Here is a 25,178-nt window from a genome sequence, read left to right as displayed (position 1 = left end):
GGACGGTCTGCGACTATCCTCCTTTTTCTCCTCCTCTGTCTTCTCTAACTTCTGATTCTTCTCCCGCTGATCAACACGACAGCATGGTGGCTAAGGATTACCCGTTTTACCTGGTGGTTAAGAGAACCAACTGCGCGCTGGAGGTGCAGACTGTGAGCGGCGCGCATAAAGAAGCGGAGGTAGGAGACGGGTGCGCGCAAACGCGTGTGTTTCATTTACGTTGGTTTTTTAGTCCCCGCTTTGCAAAGTTTGGCGCGAGGACCCCCTGGGGTACGTAAAGTAAAATGATGGATTATTATTTCACGAAGCTTTTTTTTTTTTTTTATCTCAGGGGTAATTTAGAGGAGCCAAGCCACCTACTGCATGCTTTCAGGAGTTCATAGGAAAGACACGGGAAGAAATGTACACATGCATCCCGAGGACCGTGGTTTGATCCCTATGTCTGTGGGGAGTTGGGCATGTTTCTCCTGTTTTCAGCCTTGCACCCAGTGTTTTCCGAAGACCCACTGCAACCCTGATCAGGAACGGATTAAAAAAATTATGAATGAATTTTGAATGTGAATATCACTCTTACTTATGATGACAGTTGTCATGGTTAGTTATTCTAGTTATACTTAGTTACTGTAGTTTTGTTAAATACTGGTCAATAAAAAATCTACATTGGCATCACTGTCAGTATAAATACATAGTGTAAATATACAATAAACAGGTTGGCATGGTGGCACTGCAGGTGGTGTTGGCTCTGCTCAGCTTCTTGATCTCGGGTCCCATCCTTACTCCTGTGTTTTTTTGAGTTTGGCATGTTCTACCTTTTGGTACTCTGATTTTTCCCATCTCCTGAAACTATGTGACTTGATGGACTGGCTGCTTTGGGGAATTTTTAGGTAAACGTGTGGTGCCTTGTTATACACTGGTACATTGTACAAGTTGAATAGGAAAGCTCTGGATCCACTGCAACCTTGGTCTGGATAAAACAGTTACTAAGTTGAATTCAGGTTTGAATGTCATTGGTGGTATTGGTCCACACAGACATTATAGGCTGTGTCTGAGGAGGGTGGGGTGACCAAAGCCCTGTGATAGATTGGTGCCCTTCGATTGGTACAGAGTCACCCCACCTTGCACCCAGTGTTTCTCTTGAAACCACTCCCAAGATCTTGTGGAAAGCCTTTCTAGAAAAGTGGAGGCTGCTTATTTGCCACATTGCATTACTTTTACGCTGCGACTTCACAAATGTAGTCAATCTGACGCAATATAACGTTACAGCATTAGGTTCCCGAAAACTGAGCGTGCAGGATCCATAATTCGGTTATTTATACATAAATAAAGGTGCAACGACACTTTGTAAGTCATATGAATTTTAATCTCAAATATACTTTGTAATCTTGGCAATTATTCCGCTTTTGTAAATATAATCATTGTGATAAAGACAGTGTGTTTTGTCTTTTTTGTATTCAAGCTTTAAACTTTGTTGCATTTGAACCATTCAGTTTAATATTTATTTAAGTTAAGACTGCACGTGCACCACACTATTCATGCCTATTTGTCGGTTCAAGTAAAATCTATTTTTTAAAGAACAGCTGGCGAGAGCCTGGTTTAACATAAATGAAGCCTGTGGCAGTGTGTTTTTTTCATGTGGGTTTGAGGTTTAGATCTGTAGAGGCCGTTTTTAGGTCAGCGCACCACTTGCTGCACCAGCCCAGCTTTAAATCCTTTGTTTATTTTCATCACTGCCTTACTTGGTCTGTTTCTAATTCCTTATGTGTCACTACACCACAATCCGTTTGCTCTGTCCGTCTCGCGTCGGGCCGATCGTCCTCACAGACTATTGACCGGTCAGCAGTGTTCATGCCAAAGGTGCAACGAAAGCTGCTGAAGTCGGTGAAGGAGCAGACAAACGTATCATCATGGAGTGTGATAGGCTCTACGGGAGATTGAAGATTGCACAGAGACGTAGATAGTTTTGGGTCTCGTCTGTTGTATAGTTTATACAGTTTATTGATATGTATGAAATATATATATATATATACAGTGTATCACAAAAGTGAGTACACCCCTCACATTTCTGCAGATATTTAAGTATATCTTTTCATGGGACAACACTGACAAAATGACACTTTGACACAATGAAAAGTAGTCTGTGTGCAGCTTATATAACAGTGTAAATTTATTCTTCCCTCAAAATAACTCAATATACAGCCATTAATGTCTAAACCACCGGCAACAAAAGTGAGTACACCCCTAAGAGACTACACCCCTAAATGTCCAAATTGAGCACTGCTTGTCATTTTCCCTCCAAAATGTCATGTGATTTGTTAGTGTTACTAGGTCTCAGGTGTGCATAGGGAGCAGGTGTGTTCAATTTAGTAGTACAGCTCTCACACTCTCTCATACTGGTCACTGAATGTTCCAACATGGCACCTCATGGCAAAGAACTCTCTGAGGATCTTAAAAGACGAATTGTTGCGCTACATGAAGATGGCCAAGGCTACAAGAAGATTGCCAACACCCTGAAACTGAGCTGCAGCACAGTGGCCAAGATCATCCAGCGTTTTAAAAGAGCAGGGTCCACTCAGAACAGACCTCGCGTTGGTCGTCCAAAGAAGCTGAGTGCACGTGCTCAGCGTCACATCCAACTGCTGTCTTTGAAAGATAGGGGCCGGAGTGCTGTCAGCATTGCTGCAGAGATTGAAAAGGTGGGGGGTCAGCCTGTCAGTGCTCAGACCATACGCCGCACACTACATCAAATTGGTCTGCATGGCTGTCACCCCAGAAGGAAGCCTCTTCTGAAGTCTCTACACAAGAAAGCCCGCAAACAGTTTGCTGAAGACATGTCAACAAAGTACATGGATTACTGGAACCATGTCCTATGGTCTGATGAGACCAAGATTAATTTGTTTGGTTCAGATGGTCTCAAGCATGTGTGGCGGCAATCAGGTGAGGAGTACAAAGATAAGTGTGTCATGCCTACAGTCAAGCATGGTGGTGGGAATGCCATGGTCTGGGGCTGCATGAGTGCAGCAGGTGTTGGGGAGTTACATTTCATTGAGGGACACATGAACTCCAATATGTACTGTGAAATACTGAGCAGAGCATGATCCCCTCCCTCCGGAAACTGGGTCGCAGGGCAGTGTTCCAGCATGATAATGACCCCAAACACACCTCTAAGACGACCACTGCTTTACTGAAGAGGCTGAGGGTAAAGGTGATGGACTGGCCAAGCATGTCTCCAGACCTAAACCCAATAGAACATCTTTGGGGCATCCTCAAGCGGAAGGTGGAGGAGTGCAAAGTCTCGAATATCCGCCAGCTCCGTGATGTCGTCATGGAGGAGTGGAAAAGCATTCCAGTGGCAACCTGTGAAGCTCTGGTAAACTCCATGCCCAGGAGAGTTAAGGCAGTTCTGGGAAATAATGGTGGCCACACAAAATATTGACACTTCAGGAACTTTCACTAAGGGGTGTACTCACTTTTGTTGCCGGTGGTTTAGACATTAATGGCTGTATATTGAGTTATTTTGAGGGAAGAATAAATTTACACTGTTATATAAGCTGCACACAGACTACTTTTCATTGTGTCAAAGTGTCATTTTGTCAGTGTTGTCTCATGAAAAGATATACTTAAATATCTGCAGAAATGTGAGGGGTGTACTCACTTTTGTGATACACTGTATATACAGTATATATATATATATATTTATTTTCTATTGATATGTAATGCGTCGTCGACTCAGCTTGTGGTATTGGGGGAAGGGTTTAGTTTCGTGTTTTGGGGGGTAAAAAGATGAGTAGAACTGCGCCTGCATGAGGCCGTCGCAGCTTGGTCATGTCTGTCTGAACATGTGGGTTTGTTGTTAGATCACTTCAGTTTGCAGTGGCAGCTTTACAGGGGGATCGTCCTCCGATCACAGGATCAGTTTACACTGAGGAGTTCGGCTGCCACTAAAGAATGGACTGTAAAGTCTTCAAAGTTGAGCTGTGTGTGTGTGTGTGTGTGTGTGTTGCATTGATTTAACAGCTTTGAAGGTCAGAGTTTGAATGTGGAGTCGACAAAACACATCAAATCCTTATCCACTTAAAAAATGGACTTTGGCCGCTCAGGTGGCGCAGCGGTAAAAAGACACGCTGAAACCAGAGCTGGATTCTGAGTACATCGTTTCGAATCCAGCTCCGCCTCCCCAGTTCGAGGCTGGGCGGCTGTATGAGCAACGATTGGCCGGTTGCTCAGTTGGGGGGTGGGACAAAGAACCGGATGTGGGTCTCTCTCTGTCAGAATGCGATTACGACCTCTGCCGGCTGATTAGAGGCGCCTGCACAAGAGATGAGGTAGGAGTGCCCTTAGGGTGTGTCTCTCCGCATGCAACGCTAGGTGCCGCCACACTCATCAATGTGTGGGTGGCAAAAATGCATCCGGCTGCTGCTCATGTTTCGGAGGGGATGTGGGTTAGCTTCGATCTCCTCGGTCAGGGCAGGGATCGGCATAGACAGAGAGGAAGCACGATGCAAATTGAACAATTGGATGCGCTTAAGGGGGAGAAAAAGGGGGGAAAAAAAGGACTTAATAGGTGCCATTATTACATTTACATTTACATTTTCAGCATTTAGCAGACGCTTTTATCCAAAGCGACTTACACGATGAGCAATTGAGGGTTAAGGGCCTTGCTCAAGGACCCAACAGTGGCAACTTGGTGGAGGCGGGGCTGGAACCGGCAACCTTCTGTTTACTAGTCCAGTACCTTAACCACTGAGCTATCACTGGCCCTCATCTCAAAACATATGTTGTATGTTTTGAGATGACCTGTCTGTATAGACTTAGCTATATAGTACACAGTGAAGACCAATACAAGATGTCTTTGGTATCCACGGGGGGTCTGGAAACTAATCCCTGGCGAGAAGGACCGACCATATTTGGTTTTGATGTGATTCATATAAACACTACATAATGATAGACTACCATCAGACACAAACAGATGCTCACTAGCTCACTACAGCTGACATCCAGGGATCCAGTGTTTGAATCTCAGCTGTGCCATCGGCCGGTTGGACATCTGCACACACCTGCATAATTGACTAATGTCAGAGGAGAGGGATAGCCTAAACAGCCTAGCCATTGAGAGATGTACCTGTCAGTGTACTCTCAGTGCTGGTCCTAAACACTGGTATGCACACCAAATTTGGTGTGGCAACCCCTAAATACGGGAACAGCTGAAACGAGTAAAATCAGGCACATACAGATACATGTCTGATTTATGACCGAGGTGCTCTGATGGCGCAGCGGTCTATAATGCTAGTCCACTACTGCTGAGATCCAGCAGGATGTTTACACAGACACGATTGGCTATGTCTAAGGAGAGAGTATGGCTAAAGCCCTGTAATGGAATGGCACTGTGTACAGTTTCACAGTGGACCAGGAGCCAGTTGTAGCCTAGCGGTTAAGGTGCTGGATTAGTAATCAAAAGGTCGCTGGTTCAAGCCTCACCGCTGCCAGGTTGCTGCTGTTGGGCCCCTGAGCAAGACCCTTAACCCTCTGTTACTCAGAATGTGTACTCTCACGGTCCTTTAAATCGCTTTGGATAAAGGCGTCTGCTAAGTGCAAATGTAAATGAATGTATGTGTGTTGGCAGTGAGACTGGCTTTTGTTTGCTGTTACACAACAGATATGAACAAGTGTAAGAACCCGCTGAAGCTGCATAGGTTAGAGTTTTTAAAGAGACAGTGGCTGACTTCATGTCTCTTGGCAAAAGAGCGTTCTAGCTCATAGACCCTACAGACTCACCGCTTACTGCAAATTGTGGTTTTTGTTGCAGTCTGATGTCAGCTGACGTGAACAGGATTCTGCTGTTGTTCCAGCATTGTAGAAATACGGTCTGACTCATGGTGCAACATAATGAAGTCACACTGGTCGTCTAGCACAAGGGAGCTACTAGGAAAGTCTCTGACTCGGCTGATGACTGACGTGGTTGACGGGATTTCCCTCCAGCGTTTGTTAGCCCAGGCAGAATGCAGTCTATTCATCTCATCGCGTCACAAAACCTATTGTAACTTCTGCTGAAAGGTCTCAGCGAACAATAAACCGTTAGGTGGTACTAAAAACTGCTCCAATATTTATTTAACTGATGTAGGAGCCGAATCTGTGTATAAATGTATATGAACAATCACTTTAAAATGCATTATTTATTAAAGCAAAGTGTCCTGCACATTGATATAATTGCAAATTTAGAATATATCATTTAAAACATTATTAAAAACCTGCTGGAATGGGCGGCACGGTGGCTAAGTGGGTAGCACTGTCGCCTCACAGCGAGAAGGTCCTGGGTTTGATCCCCGGGTGGGGCGGTCCGGGTCCTTTCTGTGCGGAGTTTGCATGTTCTCCCCGTGTCCGCGTGGGCTTCCTCCGGGTGCTCCGGTTTCCTCCCACAGTCCAAAGACGTGCCGCTAGGCTAATTGGAGACACTGAATTGTCCCATAGTTACCTAGCCGCTGGGATGCACAGACCAGTGCATTGTAGTGCCGGTCCCAAGCCCGGATAGATAGGGAGGGTCGTGTCAGGAAGGGCATCCGGCGTAAAAACTGTGCCAAAATCCCGCCGGCGACCCCCTAACGTGAAGAAGCCGGAAATGCCGACCCCGTAACTGAAAAACGGGACAAAGGCTGAGGAACAAGATTAAAGTACTGGACTAGTAATCATGAGGTTGCCGGTTCAAGACCCACCATCGCAAAGTTGCCACTGTTGGGCCCCTGAGCAAGGCCCTTAACCCACAATTGCTTGCATAGTATTCAGTAATAATTGTAAGTAGCTTTGGATTGGAAGCGCTTGGAAGCATCTGCTAAATGCAGGACAGCTGTAGCCTAGTGGTTAAGGTACTGGACTAGTAATCAGAAGGTTGCTTGTTCAAGCCCCAACTGCCAGGTTGTCACTGTTGGACCCTGGAGCAAGGACTTTAACCCTCCATTGCTTGGACAGTATACTGTTACAATACTGTAAGTTACTTTGGACTTAAATGTAAATGTAAGTTCTTCAGAGTACATTTGACGTTAGTATTTCAATGCAAGAACGTTCTGGGACTTTAGTTCCAGCTCATCCTGTTTTCAGCTCCTGATGTTGGTATGATTCAGATCTCTTCACCTTTCCTATATCATAAGTGGAAAACAGTTTTTTTTACAGAGTTACTTGGCTAATAGCAGTTTTGGTGCAGTTCCATGCAGCTGTTGCTATGATTCATGTGTTCCCACACAGACTCCCTGTTTCAGCAGAAAAAAAACGTCTGGCTAAAATCATCCGTCTTTTTAAAGCTCGAGCTTTTATGTTAATAACAGCGTGTTTGGGCCAAACCTCTGGTGAAAGCACATATGGTAGCCCGTCTGTGATCCTTAGAACCGCGGCCCGGATCTCGTGCCAAGCCGGTGCTTGTTTGGCTTGGTCACTTTTTAAAAAGGTTTTACGGCGATGTTCTCTGACTCGTCTATTTAGTGGACGCATTAGTCAAACGCTCTTCATGGCCCGAGCCCGGTCTGACCGCACACACAGAGGTCAACAGAGGTGTCTCTTGTTTTTGGAGTGTTTTATTGCACCCATTAAAGCTTCAGTCCGGGCAGCAACCCCCAAGTGCCTGGCAGGGGAAGAGTTACATCTGTGTGCACCTAAGGGGACACCTGTACTGACGGCTGGTTTATGCTTTCTCAGAAGGGCTTAGTGAGCCATGAACTTTGTTCCCGTTATGTCTGTTCCAGTGTTTGTGATTTATCTTGACAGTAGGAGGTTCTCCGCTGTCCATCAAAGAGGAAAAAACAAATTTTATTTGTCAGTAAATTTAAAAACAGCAGCAGAAGTCTGCAAAATAGAGGCTCTTGCTGCTATTCAAACACTATTTTTACTTCTGCAAGATAGCTGAAATACCTTTTAGGAAATAAATTACCTATAAAAATAGAAACAGGGCTTGAAATAAGTACGTACACTGTAAGGTTTGCCACTCGCCGGGATGCAAGAAACCTCCACGTATGATATATTAATATATTGTTGCTACAGACCACTGACCACTGCTTTCATAACTACCTTCAGACATGTGAAACAGAGCAAACGTTTTGTCTTAGGTCCTAAGACGGTGGGTAGCACTTTCGCCTCACAGCAAGAAGGTCCTGGGTTTGATTTCCAGGTGATGCCATCCGACTCCTTTCTGTGTGGAGTTTGCATGTTCTCCCCATGTCTGTGTGGGTTTCTGGAGAGAGCTCCGGTTTCCTCTCACAGTCCAAAGATGTGCAGTCAGTGTAAATGGTCCACGACTGTGTTTGACATTAAAGACTTAAGCTGATGAATCTCATGACGTTAAAATCCTAACAAATAAAAAATAAGGCTCATCAAGCTAATGCTTGGTTAGAGTTTTGGTATCATGGCAGATTATTATTTAATGTTACCCAGGGTGCATCATTGTTTATATATATATACATATATGCATTTAATATCTAGCCGATGTGAACTGACTCGGAGGCTGAACTTATATACAATATATATGTATATATATATATGAAATTATATACAAAGATGCTCACAATAAGGGCAACGTCCAATTGCCCGATTGTGTCACGCTTCCTCTCCACTAATGCCGATCCCCGCTCTGATTTGAAGAGAACAAAGCTAACCCACGCCCCCTCCGACACGTGCGCAGCAGCCGTATGCGTTTTGTCACCCACACTAGGCGAGTGCATATATGTGAATCAGCCTTGTGTACGGAGAGACACACCCTGATCAACGCACTCTTTCCCCGCCTCTGTGCAGGCACCATCAATCAGCCAGCAGAGGTCGAGCTGAGATTCAATACGATGTGTTCGAGATCCCAGCTCTGGTGCGCTAGTGTGTGTTAGGGTGCATCACTGTTCATACATCATTCTACCTATTGATTCAGACACAGTCCCATCGTCTGTTTTTTGCTTGCTTTTTTTGGGTTTGGTTTAAAAGTTTAAAAGACCTGCTGTAGAAAATATCCAGACTTGTGTCTGTGTTGCCGATTGTTGTTCACGAATAATGACAGAAAGTCATGTAGGTGTGACACTCAGTGACTCAGATTAATTGCTTAACACGGGGATCTCCAAAGTGCGGGAAGTGTTCCCGAATCTATTTTAAGCAGTTTTTTACATATTGGCGCTTGCTTTGTGTGTTAGCCTGATGACATTATTAGTCAGACAGGAAATACATACATACAGATAGGAGAAAGACTATGCGTCATTATGTTACAAACAACACCCCGGCCTTTTTATCTGAGAATGATGCACAATACTCTTTCTAGTAAATAACTGTCCATTGCACTGATTGTGCATAGGATAAAAATAATGCTGGTAGTACACCCAATGATTTAAGGTGGACTTTAGTCTTCTAGGCTTCTTCATTGGCTGTTAGCGTACTTTAGCACGCAGCCTTCTCAGATTTTAATAAGTAAAGGGTCTCATAGTCACTCAGCAAACAGAACTTGCCAGCAAACAGCACTTGGAGCAAAACCATGTTTCCCTGGAATATAACATCACCAGTTTATGACCCTCCATCACTGTGACTTTTTAGACTCCATGTAAAGAAACAGCAACAGGTGTACTAGCAAATCAAATCAGAAAATAGTTTTGCTTTTTTCTCATATCTAGCCAATGTGAACTGACCTCAGAGGCTGATTTTGTAAAAATAAATAAAAGGATGCTCCCAATAAGGGCATATATACTTTCATAATATATTTTCAGAACGCTCACTGTGTATTATGATTTATACTTCATTTATACTATGAATTTTTTATTATACAAAAGTGTTGCTAACAAATCAGCTACACAGTGGCGCCGTATTACAGAAGATCATCCCTCATGTCTAGACTCGCTTGCTTTCCTTGAACTATTTAGTGTATTAAATAAGAGCCTAATTGGCTGGGCTGGTATTTCTAATTAGGTTTGTTGCTCTCTGAGGAATCTGCTCAGTCTGTTTAATGGGGAAGACGATGAGGATTCCAGCTCTGACCGTCACTGTGGACACGGCCTGGTTTTTAAATGCATCCAAATTCACCGACGGCAAAACTGATCTGAGCTCATTATGGTTACGTAATCGATCAGGTCAGATTAGTCCAGCGTAGGGAAAATATTGAGCCGCCACAATAAAGTCTTCGTTATAATGCATTTTAAAGTACTGTAGATTACAGTGTGATTAATGTATGTTTAATTAAATTCATGCTTTATGTTTAAATTAGCATGGATGATGCTGGAGTATTAGTGATGTAAGATGGAAACGGGAAACACCGGGTCTGTGTCAAACCCTGCGTCACTAGCTGTCGGGCACTGTGATGTAATCAAGAAGGGTCAAATTTACAAAGACACTTTCCAGTACAGCACTGGGTAAAATAGCCACCAAATAATCAGAATAATGATGTTTTGTTTGTTATTAAGCCAGTTAATTAATGGTCTTTAGTCTAATGGTTTTTTGGACTATACCAACAACAAACAATTTTTTTTACTAGTGCGTACAGTATTTTTTAAATGAGCCTCTACCAAACAGTTGATGCAACTATTATGGATGAAGCTGCAACTATTATGGATGATTTTTCAGCTGCTGTTTTGTTGTTTCCTGAACGTCTAAATGAAGACAGCTGGACAAAATGTTGTCCCACGCTGTCCATCTGGAATGGTGTTTCTAACTGTAGTTTGCTCTGTGTCTGCAGGAACCGAGCAACAAGCGGGTAAAGCCTCTGTCTCGGGTCACGTCACTGGCCAGTCTCATCCCACCTGTGAAAGCTGCTCCTCTGAAGCGTATCGGTCAGACACTGCAGGTAAAGCATCATCACATCATACATTACACTAGTTTTATTTTTTCCAAGAGTTAATCCTAGTTGAACTACCACTGTTTTTTTTTTTTTATCAAATACAGTAGTGCTGCCATGGGGCACTCGGGCAGTGCAGGGGTAAATCACGCTAGCCTATTACCTCTTAGATCCAGGGTTCAAATTCCAGCTGTGCTATCGGCCAGCAGGGCATCTACACAGAAATGATTGGCTGTATGGTGGTATAGTGGAGGGGGTAGAATGGCCAAAGCTCTGAGATGGGTTGATGCCCTGTCCAGAGTATTCCTGCCTTGTTTCCAGTGTTTCCTGGAGGAACTGAATCAGCCATCAACCTGACATAAACATAGGATGAAGCGGTTGATGTTGGACATTTTATGTATGAAAAACAGTCAGCATGTTTGTAATAATACAAAGGAACCTCAATTTAACAAACCCCCATTTAACGGATTTCGGATTTAACGGACAAAATCTGGAAAACGGAATATCTGGTCTGATTTTTTAAAATTCTCACCAGAAGCGTACCAGGACAATAGTTCAGTAATTGTCGGCTAGCCGGCGCACGTCTCTCTGTTTACATGAGTGATAGACTTTGTTCTCGCCTTTTTTTGGTGTTTTATGCTTAATTTTTGCAAATTCAGGTGCTTAGTTATGGCTTCGAAAGACAAGGGACACGGTAAGTAAAAGTGGGTGCATCTAGGTATTGCTGAAAGTTTAGAACTTATTAAGGAATTGGAAAGCGGTGTTTCTGTGCCTCGCGTATGTGAGGAAAACGGTGTGAAGAAATTCCCCACTAGTACAGGACACCAATTTTGATATTTATTTACAGGTTTTACATTACATGTTTAGATATATTTTTACATTGCTTTTTTCAATGTTTATCATATGTGCATGTCGAGCACCTTTGTGGACCTTAGTGCTGTGTTTTCATATATTTTCACACCCTTGCTGTTTTAAACAATGGCATTTTACGGAACAGTGCTCCCCCTTTAAGTCCGTTAAATTGAGTTTCTTCTATTATATTTTATTACCAAACACAAACTAGTTCTGTTTGAGTACTGTTGCACAGAGATGTTAAGTTTTGTTTCTGGAACTAAGCTGGGATCAAAACCCTCAGGTCAGACTTGACCAGCTGTTTCTGTGTAAGTGATGGAGGCTGCGGATCAGCTGGTCCTGTCCCAGCCCATCTGGCTCACAGAAAGGTGAAAAGGGAAAGACAGAACCAAAACTGGCAGAGTTAATGGCTGGGAAAAGCAGTTTCATGTCCCAGCACAGGAAATGAGCCAGCTCGGGGTTGGTTTAGCCCGTCTGGAGGCTGAGTGAGGTTCTGTGTGCTGGATTTGACCGGAGCTTAGAGAACAAACCAGTGATTCATCACTCGCTTTCCCCTGTTTTTACTCCGTCTGGATCTTGCCGTCTCCTCACTCGGGCCATTGTTCTATCGAGCTGAAGGAAGCGGGCGCCGTGTTTTGATGGACGTTCAAATGAACTGGCAGAGAGTGTTAAAAACCGAACTAAAACACAGAAAACCATTTATATATGCTTACCGATGGCTATCTTGTTATTAATGTGGCACTTCACTTGGTTTACCGGCAAGAAATAACATTCGGTCTTGATTTTTCTGTTATCTTATCGTTTCTGTAACATCATCACTTTTTTTGTGCAATCATCAGTGCAGTCGGTCCATCAGGTTTTTTTCCTAACATGTAACACGGTTAAAGTTGCCCTCGGTGCAGTTTGTACAGGATTGATCCTGAATTTTCCAAAACCTGAGCCAATAATCTGACCTAAATACAAGACAAACAGCTATTTGTCCCATAAGTATTTGTATATGCTCCAAAAAGTCAGTGTTATATAAATCATACATTTGTTAGCTATTTCACTGGAGAAGTAAGTGTATGGTGTAGTTTACACTCAGGGGGTAAAACTTGGTCTATAAGTTGAATTAGATTGAAACCAAGCATCGAAGCATCAAATGTGCGGAGTGCATGGTGCTCAGGGTAATGCAGCACCAACGTAATCCCAGCTCTGTCATGTAGCCACTGTTGGTCCCTTGAGCAAGGCCCTTAATTATCTCAGATCCAGGGGCCCGTACAAAGGCTGACCCTGCGTTCTGATATACAAAGAAAGCATTTCGTTGTAGCGTACACGTGTACCTGTATATATGACAAGTAAATACATTCTATCTATTCATTCTATTCTATTCTGAAAGCGTTCTAGCACCCTGCCGGATTTAAAACGTCTTATCTGTATGAAAGTGTGTGAAATTGTATTACTGCCATATTTTAATATCCAGCTTTTTCCTTTATTTTGTCACATTGTTGCAGCGCTCCATCAGTTTCCGTAGTGAAAGCAGGACAGAGATCATGCCTCCTCGGCCGTGGAGCAGGCAAGCACCGCCGGCCATCACCAAGCGCCGCGATAGCAAGCTCTGGAGCGAGACGTTTGACGTGGGGCTTGGACAAATGCTCTCTACCAAAGAGATCAAAAGACAAGAAGTAAGAGGGTTGATTAGTCATTAGTTTGGGTTAGGGTTTGGATTAGTATTTGTGTTGTAGGGTTTGGGTTAGTGTTAGGTTAGTGTTTGGGTTGTAGGGTTTTGGTTAGGGTTGTAGGGTTTGGGTTAGGGTTGTAGGGTTTGGGTAAGGGTTAGGGTTTAGGGTTAATAATCCCTAATAATAAACTAAATAATAATTATTTGGTAGTTCATGAATTTAGTTTTTCTATTAAACATTTAAATGGACATGATTGGTGCTTTATTGGTGTGATTTTAACTATCAGTAGGACTTTGGAACACTATTATCGGTTACTTAATACTAAAAAATCAGGCCCTGTGATGTTTTGGCATCCTACTCATGGTGTGCGCTGCACTCAGTGACCCACGAACCCACCGCAGCACTGACCCGAATAAAGCAGTGGTAAAACATGAATATGAAATGAAATTAATGTAAAATAAAGCATTTGCTGCTATCTGAGCCAGGATGACCTGTACAGCTTTTGGGGAATGATCCATTGTTTGTATTTGAACACAGTGTAATGTCATGAGTATGTCTCAGACGTAAGCACTAACTGCTAGTCAAATCAGAACCCACAATCCCACAGTAAAGCATGAACCAGACCAGTTCCAGTTCACTAATCCCCACACAAATTATGCCTGAAAGTTCACATGGAAAGCACACGACAGGCTGAACATGAGCAGTTCGGAGAGGGGTCGGTGCTTTCATTAGGGTCTTTAAAGCTTTACTCCGGCGTTCCCTCGTGTTCCTTCACTTTCCCATGAATGCATTTGTACATTTCTAAGCATTAAAGCATTAACCACTGGGTTTAGGGAGTAAAAATTAGTCCTGCTTGAAATATGGCACCCACTTCTCTGTTTTAGTGGGCACACAAACTTCAAAGTGTCAGGGATACGGTGTGAATAACGGCGAGCAGCTGTCTGTAGGAGTTTTTTTTTTTTTTAGGGTCAAGGGTTTTCTTTAGGGTTAATTCCCACACAGAAGAGCAGAGGTAAAATGCAAGAGGATTTCATACATAATAATCTATGCAAGTCTGTTTATCTAAAATAAAAAGTATTTATAATAATAAAATATTTTGGGAGCTATGTACTAATTACATCTTTTTTTGATGCATTGTTTATTTATGTCCATTTGCATTAAGATGTACCTTCTCAGAACGTTGTTACCAATCTGTTATTTTTCTTTTTTAACAGGCTATATTTGAGCTGTCTCAGGGAGAGCAGGACCTGACTGAAGACCTCAAGCTGGCCAAGAAGGTTAGATCTGCTTTTCCAATTAGTTGCCTCTTGCTATTCACTTTATGCCCCATGTAAACATAGACTTAAACCCCCTGTGGGAACCCCGGCTCCGATTTCCCCTCCACTCATGGGATCACAAGAGACTGGAATTAGAGCATGTAAGGGCGCTTATATACACATCTGACATGTAAAATCTCATGAGGGATTCCTGCTATTTTTGTGTATCACAATCCTACAAATATGATTTGAATTGATGTATTTCACTCAGTTGTATTTTGATGTTTGTGTCTTGATAAAGTGAATCTGTTAATCAAGTGTTCCCTTAATTTAGGATGCTTTTCTGGCTCATATTTTAATGCATTTTCATCTAGTGCTTTTCAACTTGTTTTTGACTCCTGGCTTGTATTTGTGTGATGTAACCTCAGGCGTACCATGACCCCATGTTGAAGCTTTCCATTATGACTGAACACGAGCTCACACAGATATTCGGTACCCTGGACTCTCTCATCCCGCTGCACGAAGGTAAGTGTGAATATTACATTACATTACATAATTTGCCGTCTTATAGATACACACATATTTATAGCCAAAGATAAGCACAACAGTCTGTACTAATGCAGACATTTCTCATTTAGTCTGAGGGACAGAAACTAGTTTTTCTAGAGTTTCTCTGATAAACAATCCTTTTTTTTCTTGTGTAGACCTGCTAAGTCGACTCCGAGAGGCCAGGAAACCAGATGGCTCTACAGACCATGTGGGTCACATCTTAGTAAACTGGGTAAGATTAAAAAACGTACTACATTTAAAATACTGACTACATAAAGAAAAAAGAGTGAAATATTAAAATGTGGTGGCTTAATGGTAAGAGCCACACTGCTGATAACAGGGGTGTTTCAGGGGTTTGTATCCGGGACTGGACTTGGGTAAGGGGGGCATATCAGTGCAGTCTTAGTGCTTCAAGCCTGGATAAATAGATAGTTTGCATAAGGAAGGGCGTCTGGCGTAAAAATCAGCTTTTAATTAGGTATGCAGACCAGAATGATCCACTGTGGCAACCCCAAACTACAGGAGCAGCAATCCACAAAACAACACTGTATATAACAAGTAGTCTACATTTTCATATTTTTTAGGCTTTTCTCCCAAATGGAACCTGTGGCCTCTTCTTTTTATCTGCGGTATCACTTACTGAGTCTATAAAACCAAGAAGATCTCACACAACTTTACCCTCTTACATGCTAAAAATTGTATTTTACGAAACAGCTGTACTCCCACCATGTGCATGAATATATTTACTTCTCCAAACAGTGAATATGTGGGAGGGCTTCAGTGTAGGGATACTGGAGCACTCACAGTTATCAGGATGACATTAAGAACCTGAAGTGCTGTCATCAGTCATCCAATCAGCAGTGTGTATTTTCTCTCTTCATGTGAATGTGAAAGCACAGATACAGAGGGGTGTTCTGACCCTCAGACCAATTAAAAAACAGATTCTTAAGGTTTACGTATTATGGTCATCCAAGCTTCGGAATCTCAGATTTCCTTTTAACTGGTGTTGTAAAAGTACCTGATAAGACTGTTTTAAACAAGCTGCAGTGAAGTATGGCTCTGTGTGGGGTTGAAAGGATGAGAGCCGGGGGGTGGTCAGTGCTTTCAGAGCTACACTGTATTAATCTCACTTGACAACTCTGTCCTGTCCGATGTTCTGTTCGAAGTTTTGGGAGACTGAGGGGACGTGTTCTGTTTGGATTTGTGGGCCAAACCTATTGGTTTTTCTGCTCGCTCTGTTTTGCTGTTGAGCAACCCCTCGATTTCATGCTTTAGTTTCTGACCTGAAGATGCTAGGCAGACCTCCAGTGTTTACCTGCTTCAGCATTTAGACAGTTATTGTTTTGTTAAAAGCACTCATCTTGGGATTGTGTGGTTATTCTCCAAGTGCTCCGTTAAGAAATGAAATAACATCATTCAGGTTGGAAAGCATGTAATGCAGAAGATTTGATAAGCGCAGAACAAAAGCCCATTCAAAAGAAAAAAGCACTAGTCCTGCTTGGTTTTTGTAAAAGCAAACAATTTTCCACTCAACCCAATCAGCCACAACTTGTTTAGTTTTTCAGTTTACATTACATTACATCTGGCACAACTGGTGAAGTGGGTGCCACAAAGCAACATGTTTTCTCTGTTTCTGTGCGAGTTTCCACCAGGTACTGGGGTTTTTAGGTGCTCGGGTGCGTCAGCAGAGTAGTACGCAGCCAATAGCACATGGATTGATGTGGGAATCAGGCTGCTTTTTTGTGTGATACTTTTTTTAATGTATTTTCCACATTTTTATCCCAGTTTAGCGTAGCCAATCCGCTGCTGGGGACCCCGACGGCATCCAAGAATGGTGTACATTCGCCGGACACACACTCCCTCCATTGTGTGTGCAGTCCACCAATCCCTTCTTATTCACCCATACATTGGTGGATTTGCGCATGGCTGGCATCGTGTACAGAGGCCACACCCCTATCTCTGCGCTCCTCTATTTTCTGTACAGAAGCCCTGGGCAACCAAGGTCCTTACACAGCATTGATAACCCTGCCCCTTAGTCCGGTCTTTCACACCCAGCAGACTGGAGGTCAATGTTGTATGCTGTAAGCATTAGCCAATTGTGCCTACTAAGTGCGCCCAGTCAACCGGTAGCAGAGCTGAGAATCGAACCCAGGAGCTCAGAATCTTGATGCTGGGTTGCTAGTGGATATCCCGCTGCTGTATAATCAGCTAAACCTGGGCACCCCTTTCTTTTGATAGTTTCTGTTATTTTTGCCACCATTTACTTTCATCTTCCCCTTTATGGTCGTGGCTCTAATGCATCTGGCCCAGCCTTTCCTGGTTATTTTGTGTTAGACCAGATACATTTATCCATAACACATGGTGTAGCCTGGAGACAAAGCTTTGTTGATGTCCATTTCTTTTGTTACGTGCAATTAAACACGTAGGCCTCTGTCCTGCGTGGCATTTCCTGCTTACTTCACAGTGAAAACAATACATGCAGAAGCAGGACAGTCAAGTCCAAGCTGTTACCTCCGCCTGTCCTGTTTATGCAAGATGTTTTCATTACTGAACCTTGTACTGATTAAGTGGACTTCGCCTACTTGTGTAAACAAGTTTGAGAAATTATAGCACATTTTAAAAGAGACTTTGTCACACACATGCTGATCTGAATGTGTTTACTTATTGGCATGCAAAGTAAAGAAAAATGAAATAAATCTAAAAGCCCATTAAGTTTTTTGGTTATTAAAAATTGCTAAAATATTTTTTTCACTCCTGCATTTAATACTTTGAGGATCCTTCTATTACCATTACAAAAGCATTTCATTACAAGAGTCATTTTTCATAATGCCTTATGAGACTGGAGGATTTAGAGCAAGAAATATAAAAGCACATCTCAGTACAGAATCTGTTCAGATCATCCAGGCTGACAGGTTCTCTCCTGCTGTAATCGACTTACAATTATCACTATATACAATTCAAGCAATTGAGGGTTAAGGGCCCAACTCAGAAGCCCAACAGTGACAGCTTGGCAATGGTGGGGCATGAACCGACAACCTTATGATTACTAGTCCAGTAATCACCAAGCTACCACTGCCCTGCAGTAGTTCTGCTCCTGTAATGCAGTCGTCTGTTTGTCTTTTCTACTCTCGAGTCTCGTTTTGTTTCAGGTCTGTAGCTTTTGAGCTACAGTATTGGTTAAGCTTCCTGCAACTGGGTTTATCCTTTAATATCTCAGGTGCAGAATTACACCTGATGCCTCTGTCACAAGACACTCACTACACCTTAACACTAAGAAACATCCATGTCTCGGCAGGTCAAAGCTGTTTTGTCTGGGCTAATTTTATTGGATGTTTTATTGACGTCTACAATTTACTAGAAAACAAAACACTTAGTTGTCTAATCGAAACCCTGCATTTTATTTGAAAGAATTGTACCACCACTTTTATAAAAATCTTCAGTGCTGACCCAAAACATCAGTGTTAATCATTGTCATAAGGAACACTTTCAGACGTCTGAAGACACATAAGTATGCGTAAGTGCTTTTTGTTTCTAATCTAGCCAAAGCATGCTCAAATATGTTTTAATTGTAATGCTTAAGCACTGCTCTCAAAGATAAATTGATTTACGACTTGGCTGATTAATCCATCAGTCATCTTGCTGACAACATCCTCCTTGTTCTTCACCTGCTGAAGGAATGCACAGCTGTTTCTTTAACACTGACTGATGTGCAGTCAGCTGAGGGCATTTCTCTGAGCGCTGGGCTCTGGTTATTATCTCCTCATGCTGGTCTGGTAGCGTTTTTTAAATCTGTGTGGGAGACAGGCCTGGGCGTACGGACAGCCGAGGCGCAGAAGTTCTGCTGTCAGACTTAAGTTTGGGATTTGCGCCAGTTCCCTAACCTGTACATGATTTAGGGTTCTCTAGTTCCAGATGGATGGCACGGCTGGTTGTTTTTGCCTGACAATGTGGCAGCTTTCATCTTTAATTTATTAGATTACCAGGAAGAGGTGAAACAGCTAAAATGGATTGAATCAGGTGCCAATTACGCCCGCGCAGGAAAAACCGAGCTGTTTATTTAATAAAATGGATGCTTATATCGACTGATGTTTGTGCTCAGTGTTTATTTCTGCCATGCAGCATTAGGGCTCAGGGTATGAGAAGTTGTTCAGTTCCCCTCACTAATTTGGCCATCGCTTCAGCTCAGTGAGATTTCTTTTTAACCAGTATGAAAGGCACTACCAAGAATTGAGCCAAAAATGTATTTATTTATCTTGGTCAGGGTTGTGGCTGACCTGGAGTCTAATTTAAACAGCAGGCTCAGGCCAGGAACACACCCTGGACAGGCTGCTAATCTATCGCAAGGCAACACACACTTACACATTCACTCACTCACACTCAAGAGCAATTAAAAGCAGACAGTCCACCTTCTGCACATTCATAGAGGTGGAAGGAAAACACCACCAATGTACATCTTAATAATGCTAAAAATAGAAATTTGTTGAGTTTCCTGCTCGAAAACCTCATTTTAGATGCTGCTTTTGATGTGTTTTGTGGTCTATGTAGATCTTGTACCTTTTTCTGCAGCAATTTCACTTCTAGAAAAAGAACATAAAGGTTTTCAAAAAACTAAGGACAACTATTGCATAAATCAAATCATTATTACCTCACATGAACTGACTGTTGCTCTGCCTCTCTAATACATTTATTGATCGTTCTCTCGTCTGCTACAGTTACCGTGTCTGGACTCCTACAACAGCTACTGCAGTAACCAGGTGGCTGCCAAAGCTCTACTGGACCATAAAAAGCAGGACCACAGAGTTCACGACTTCCTGCAGCGATGTCTGGAGTCGCCCTTCAGTCGCAAACTGGACCTGTGGAACTTTCTAGACATCCCTCGCAGCCGGCTTGTAAAATACCCACTGCTGCTTCGTGAGATTCTCAAGCACACACCCAACGACCACCCGGACTGGCAGCACTTGGACGAAGCGGTATGTAGTACATCGTTGGCACTATAATATGTGCTTAAAGAGGAAAATCCTTATGTTTATTATTCATTATAAAAATTTTTTTGTTTATTTTATTATCAGATTAAAATGCTTAGAAATGAATGATAGTGTCAATTAAATGTATTTATGCAATATAATTATGCTTTTAGCAATATAGGTATTATGTTGCTTGAGTTCAATTCTTAAATACTGCATTATGAATAAATAAATATGTTTTGATTCAATCTAATAGCCACCCAGGTGAATGCATGTTTACCTGTGTGGCACCTTTTGTGTACGAGTAAAAAAAATACAAGTGTGGCGCCCAGGTGGCGCAGCGGGATATATTTCGGCACATCGGCGCCAAGATTCTGAACTCCTCGGTTTGAAACTCGGCGTTGCCACAGGTCAGCTGGACGCCATCTAGCGGGTCTAATTGGCAGTGCCTGCAGCAGACACTGATTGGCTACCGTGTCTGCTAGGGAAGGATGACCGGACTATGTGGGTGGGGTCTTCTTACACTGTGCAAGGACCCTGATTAGCAGATAGAGGCGCCTGTGCAGAAGCATGGGTGAAAAAGATAGGGCTCATGTCGGATGAGGCGTGAGTAGGAAATATACCTGCCTCGAATGCAATCAGGGATCCCCAGCAGCGGAAGACAAGTTAACTACGCTAAATCGGGAGAAAAGTGGGAGAAAATGCATCAATAAATAGAAAAAAAACATTTGTTATTGGTTTGACTCTTTTAAAGCTAAAACCTGACCTGATTTTCTTTCTCTTAGATTAACATGATTCAGAACATTGTGGCTGAGATTAACATCACCACGGGCGAGTCGGAGTGCCGCTATTATAAAGAGCGTCTCCAGTACCTAGAGGAGAGCCAGAGAGACCTGCTGATCGACACGTCTCGCATTCTTAGCTGCCACGGAGAGCTCAAGAACAACAGAGGAGCTGTGAGTGTTATAAAACATGTACACACAGACGTTTATGCATAGAAATGCAAACCTGATCAAAAGAATCAAAAAGAAACACGAATAGTTCAGTGTGATGTTTAATATCCCCAAAAATAATGAAAAAAACATTGGGATCTTTGTCCCTATTTATAATACAACAGTCTTATAATGTTTACAAGAGCAAACGTAGCCGTCTGACTAGCTACAGCTTCAGTCGGAAATATTCAACCAGGTTTAGATTTAAGTCTCATAGAAATCTGTGGTGGGATTTAAACAAAGCAGTCACAGCACAGATGAAAGATCCTGAAGTTTATTTATCCAAGACGTTGCAGTCTTTCATTAAAGCAGAACAAACACTGTGAAAACGAACACGGCAGAATGCAATAAATTATTCTGTTTGGAGCTCAGGATGGTGGGAGAACTCCCCCGTAGTCACTGTGTAATTTTATTTGTCCGCTGTTTACTCCCACGTGTGGTCATTGGAAGCACTTGTTCGAGGTCGTCACCTGTCAGTCGTCGTGTCCTGCTGCACGTTTGATGCGGAGGCTTTCTTTCTTTTTTAATCAAGCCTTCCATCTCTGTCATGTCGGCTTAGAAAAATAAAAGGGCAGTGCTGTTGTAGCACACTAATCACAGGAAGGCATAAACAGAGGACTATTAATCAACATGTGGTCAAAGAACAGACAGAGCGGGCTAGTCTTTTATGTAGTGAAACGGCTGAGCTTCAAACAATGGCCCAATAAAGCTTGACAGGAAAAAGGTATAACAGTCAAAGTAGGTCTATTTTACTTTGAAATTTGCCAGCTTGTTTGGAGTTGTTCCAAATCACAACTCATCTGGTAAGGGGTAGGTTGGCAGGCCACATTTATAAACAATCAAGTGGGAACAAACAGTCTGGATTTTGAATTATTTAAACCACTTTAGCAGCTATTAGAGAGTGTAAGAACAATCAACATCATCACTACGGCACTCAGGTGGCACAGTGATAAATTACAGCAGCCCATCACCACTGGGATCCAGGGTTTTTGTGTGGAGATGGGTAGGGGCACTGGTTTCAGAATCATGTCCAGCTGCTATGCCATTATGGCCAGCAGAGGGCATGGAAGCAGCATTTTCTTTGATTAGACTGTCTCTATGTCCCAACTTTTGCAGAACTGGTTTTTGGTTTTAAGCAACAACCAACTTATGCCGCTCAGGTGGTGCAGCGGTAAAGTACGCTAGCTCACCAGAGTTGGGGTTTCGAATACATCGTATCGAATCTCAGCTCTGTTTTCCGACTGGGCTGGGCGGCTGCATGAACAACGATTGGCTGTTGTTCAGGGTTAGAGGGTGAGGAAGTCGGATCATAGGTCCTCGTAACTGGTGCGACTGTGGCCCCTGCTGGCTGACTGATGGCGCCTGCACAGGGCTGAGGAATAATGCTGATGGGGGTGTGGCCCTTCGAACACAGTGACTGTCAAGTGTATGAACTCGACTCGTGCAGGTGAAAAATGCAGTCTGTACTGACTGTGCGTACTGGAGGGGACGCGTGTCAGTTGAGAGGCGTCCTCAGTCAGTGGTGAAGGGTCGAATCAGTATAGAGGACACATTCAGGGTAATTGGACACGACTGGATTAGGGGGTGGAAATTGGGGGGATAAAAATTGGGGAAAAAAAAAAAGCAACAACCAACTTTCCTAAAGCTGAGACTTAATGACCAAACAGTGTTTTAATCTGATTAGTAGTGGTGCCCAGGTTGTAGATGTATACACAGTTTCTCCTCAAGCCTCAATTAAAGCCAACATGTGTATCAGTTTCCTTTATCTAAATACATGAACACCCACACTGAGGCACCTTTCATGTCCCGGTGTTAGTGTTGCTCTCCACATTGGAATGCAGTCTGTTGGAATCGGAACAGACTAAAATAGCATTAAGAGTATTTATAGGAAGAAAAATATTGACAGTAACAAATTTCCCTCCAGGCAACAGGATGGTAAATACATTATTTCACTGATAAGCTTGTTACATCACTTTCCACCATCACATCCTTAAAATGTTTATTAAACAGAATTCTGGGGAACAATGTTAACCTTACAAACATGCATTATCCTCTTCTAGAGATTATTTTAGGAAGCTGTGTTACTCCCACCGCATGTTGATTTTGAGAAAATAGAACCAAAGGCTTCCAAAAGTTTACAGCTTACTTTTATTTGGGTTGCTGGTATTCACATTAACTCTGTGTTATTGACCGTTTATGTTGAATTATGTTTGTGTTAAACCACAAACTGCTATTCCGTTTGAGTTTGTTTATTAAACAAGCATGCTAAAAGAGGTCAGTAATGTTCATTTCATTTGCCCTTTTGTAACTCTCTCTCTCTCCTTTACTCTCTGCTTCCAGAAGCTGCATGTGTTCCTGTTTCAGGATGTGCTGGTGATCACCCGTGCCATCACCCACAATGAACAGCTCTGTTATCAGCTCTACAGGCAGCCCATCCCAGTGAGAGAGCTCGAGTGGGAGGACCTGCAGGATGGAGAAATTCGTCTGGGTGGCTCCATCAGAGGAGCCTTCAGTAACACAGAGAGAAGTGAGTTTTATATTCTCTGTAGTCATTTTCTGCGGTTAAGTACGCTAGCCCACTATTGCTGAGATTCAGGCATCGGAGGTCTGCATGGACATGATTGACTAGTGTCCAGTGGGGAAGGTGTGTGGCTGCAACAGCCTAGCCATTGAGAGGTTCACTTTGCAATGCACTTTTCAGTGCCAGTCTCAAGATGTGAGAAAAAATGAGGCTTTGGTTCTTACCATTATAGGTGTTATTATTTTAATTAATTTTTTTTGTCTTTTTAAAACTAAAACTGTGCTTTTGACCACTGTTTTTTTTTGTAAAGTTTTTTAGATGTTTTTTGCACCCCTTCTGTGTGTATCCATGTCTATCCAACATGTGATTCACAAGGTAGAAGGACTCGTTTATCCTTTCCACTTTATTCTGGTCAGGGTTGTAGTTGTGTAGGTTTCCCTGGAATCACTGGCTGCATTGTAGTACCACACCCTGAACAGGACTCAAGTCCATCACAGGACTAGGACTTTGGCCATCCCAAAATTATCCAATGAAAAAGTTTCTTTAATTGGAACAGATTCGCTTTTTAACGATAGCACAAACAACACCAATTACACAAAATTTGATTTTGTTATTGTAATTTTGGCCACTTTCATATAATAAAAGTCAAAGTGGAATTTCAGGTTTATCCATTTTTTCCTTTCTTTTGTCAAATAAAGGGATTTAATGTTTTATTTATTCTGATTTTAATGTCATGTTTTACACACTTTGGTTACATTCATGACGGGACAGGTAGTTACTGGTTACACAAGACTCATCAGTTCAGGTCTTTAATATCAAACACAGTCGAGGACAATTTTGTATCTCTAATTCACCTCACCTGCATGTCTTTGGACTGTGGGAGGAAACTGAAGCTCCCAGAGGAAACCCACGCAGACACAGGGAGAACATGCAAACTCCACACAGAAAGGACACAGAATGTTCCACCTGGGAATCAAACCCAGGAGCTTGCTGTGCCGCCCGTCAAATAAAGGGATGAAGTACAAAATGCTGATAAAAAAAACAGACTAACCAAATAAATAAAAGCTGATCATCTATTTGGAATTAAACACTTCGGCTAAATGTTTGAAGAAAGCTGTAGTTAGGCTGAGTGTCATTGTTCTGCTTACAATGCAGTGTATGATGTATATAAATGTATTATTTTTTAACCCAGTCTTGTACCTCTTTCACCAGCCAAGAACTTTTTCCGGGTGACGTTCCGCAGTGGTGGCCAGCTCCAGTCCCACTGCTTCCAAGCCAGCGACGCCTTCAACAAGCAGCAGTGGCTCAACTGTATACGTCAGGCTAAAATGGCCAGTGGCTCCCAGCCGCCGCGCACACCTCCCGCTCAGGACAAAGCGGAGGAGCGCATGGACCAGAGTGACAGCGACCTTTCAGACTGTAGCATGGACACTAGTGATCCCGGGGCTAAGACTGGCACACAGCTGATGGAACTTTCACAGTCGTTGGATACCCGGGTGAAGGTGTGATAGAGGAACTGCAACGTGGGTTGTAATATCTGTCGTCATCTCCACTCACCAAGCAAACCTGTACAGCAGTGATGTCATGGAGGAGCATTCTATAAAGC

At 42.8% G+C, this 25,178-nt stretch overlaps 1 protein-coding gene across 1 annotated transcript; it reads left to right on the top strand.

Moving 5' to 3' along the window:
- arhgef3 (Rho guanine nucleotide exchange factor (GEF) 3) lies at positions 1-25,178 on the top strand. Its single transcript, XM_062986641.1, has 10 exons — positions 1-179; positions 10,679-10,786; positions 13,123-13,293; positions 14,505-14,567; positions 14,975-15,071; positions 15,251-15,327; positions 19,808-20,065; positions 20,845-21,015; positions 23,392-23,578; positions 24,785-25,178. Exons 1-10 carry the CDS (start codon positions 84-86, stop codon positions 25,078-25,080), a joined length of 1,524 nt encoding a protein of 507 aa, XP_062842711.1. The 5' UTR covers positions 1-83; the 3' UTR covers positions 25,081-25,178.

This window comes from Trichomycterus rosablanca, chromosome 24 (assembly GCF_030014385.1).
Source record: "Trichomycterus rosablanca isolate fTriRos1 chromosome 24, fTriRos1.hap1, whole genome shotgun sequence".
NCBI classification, from domain to species: domain Eukaryota; kingdom Metazoa; phylum Chordata; class Actinopteri; order Siluriformes; family Trichomycteridae; genus Trichomycterus; species Trichomycterus rosablanca.
The sequence above is the reverse complement of the archived record's forward strand: the minus strand, read 5'-3'. Positions and strand labels throughout refer to the sequence as shown.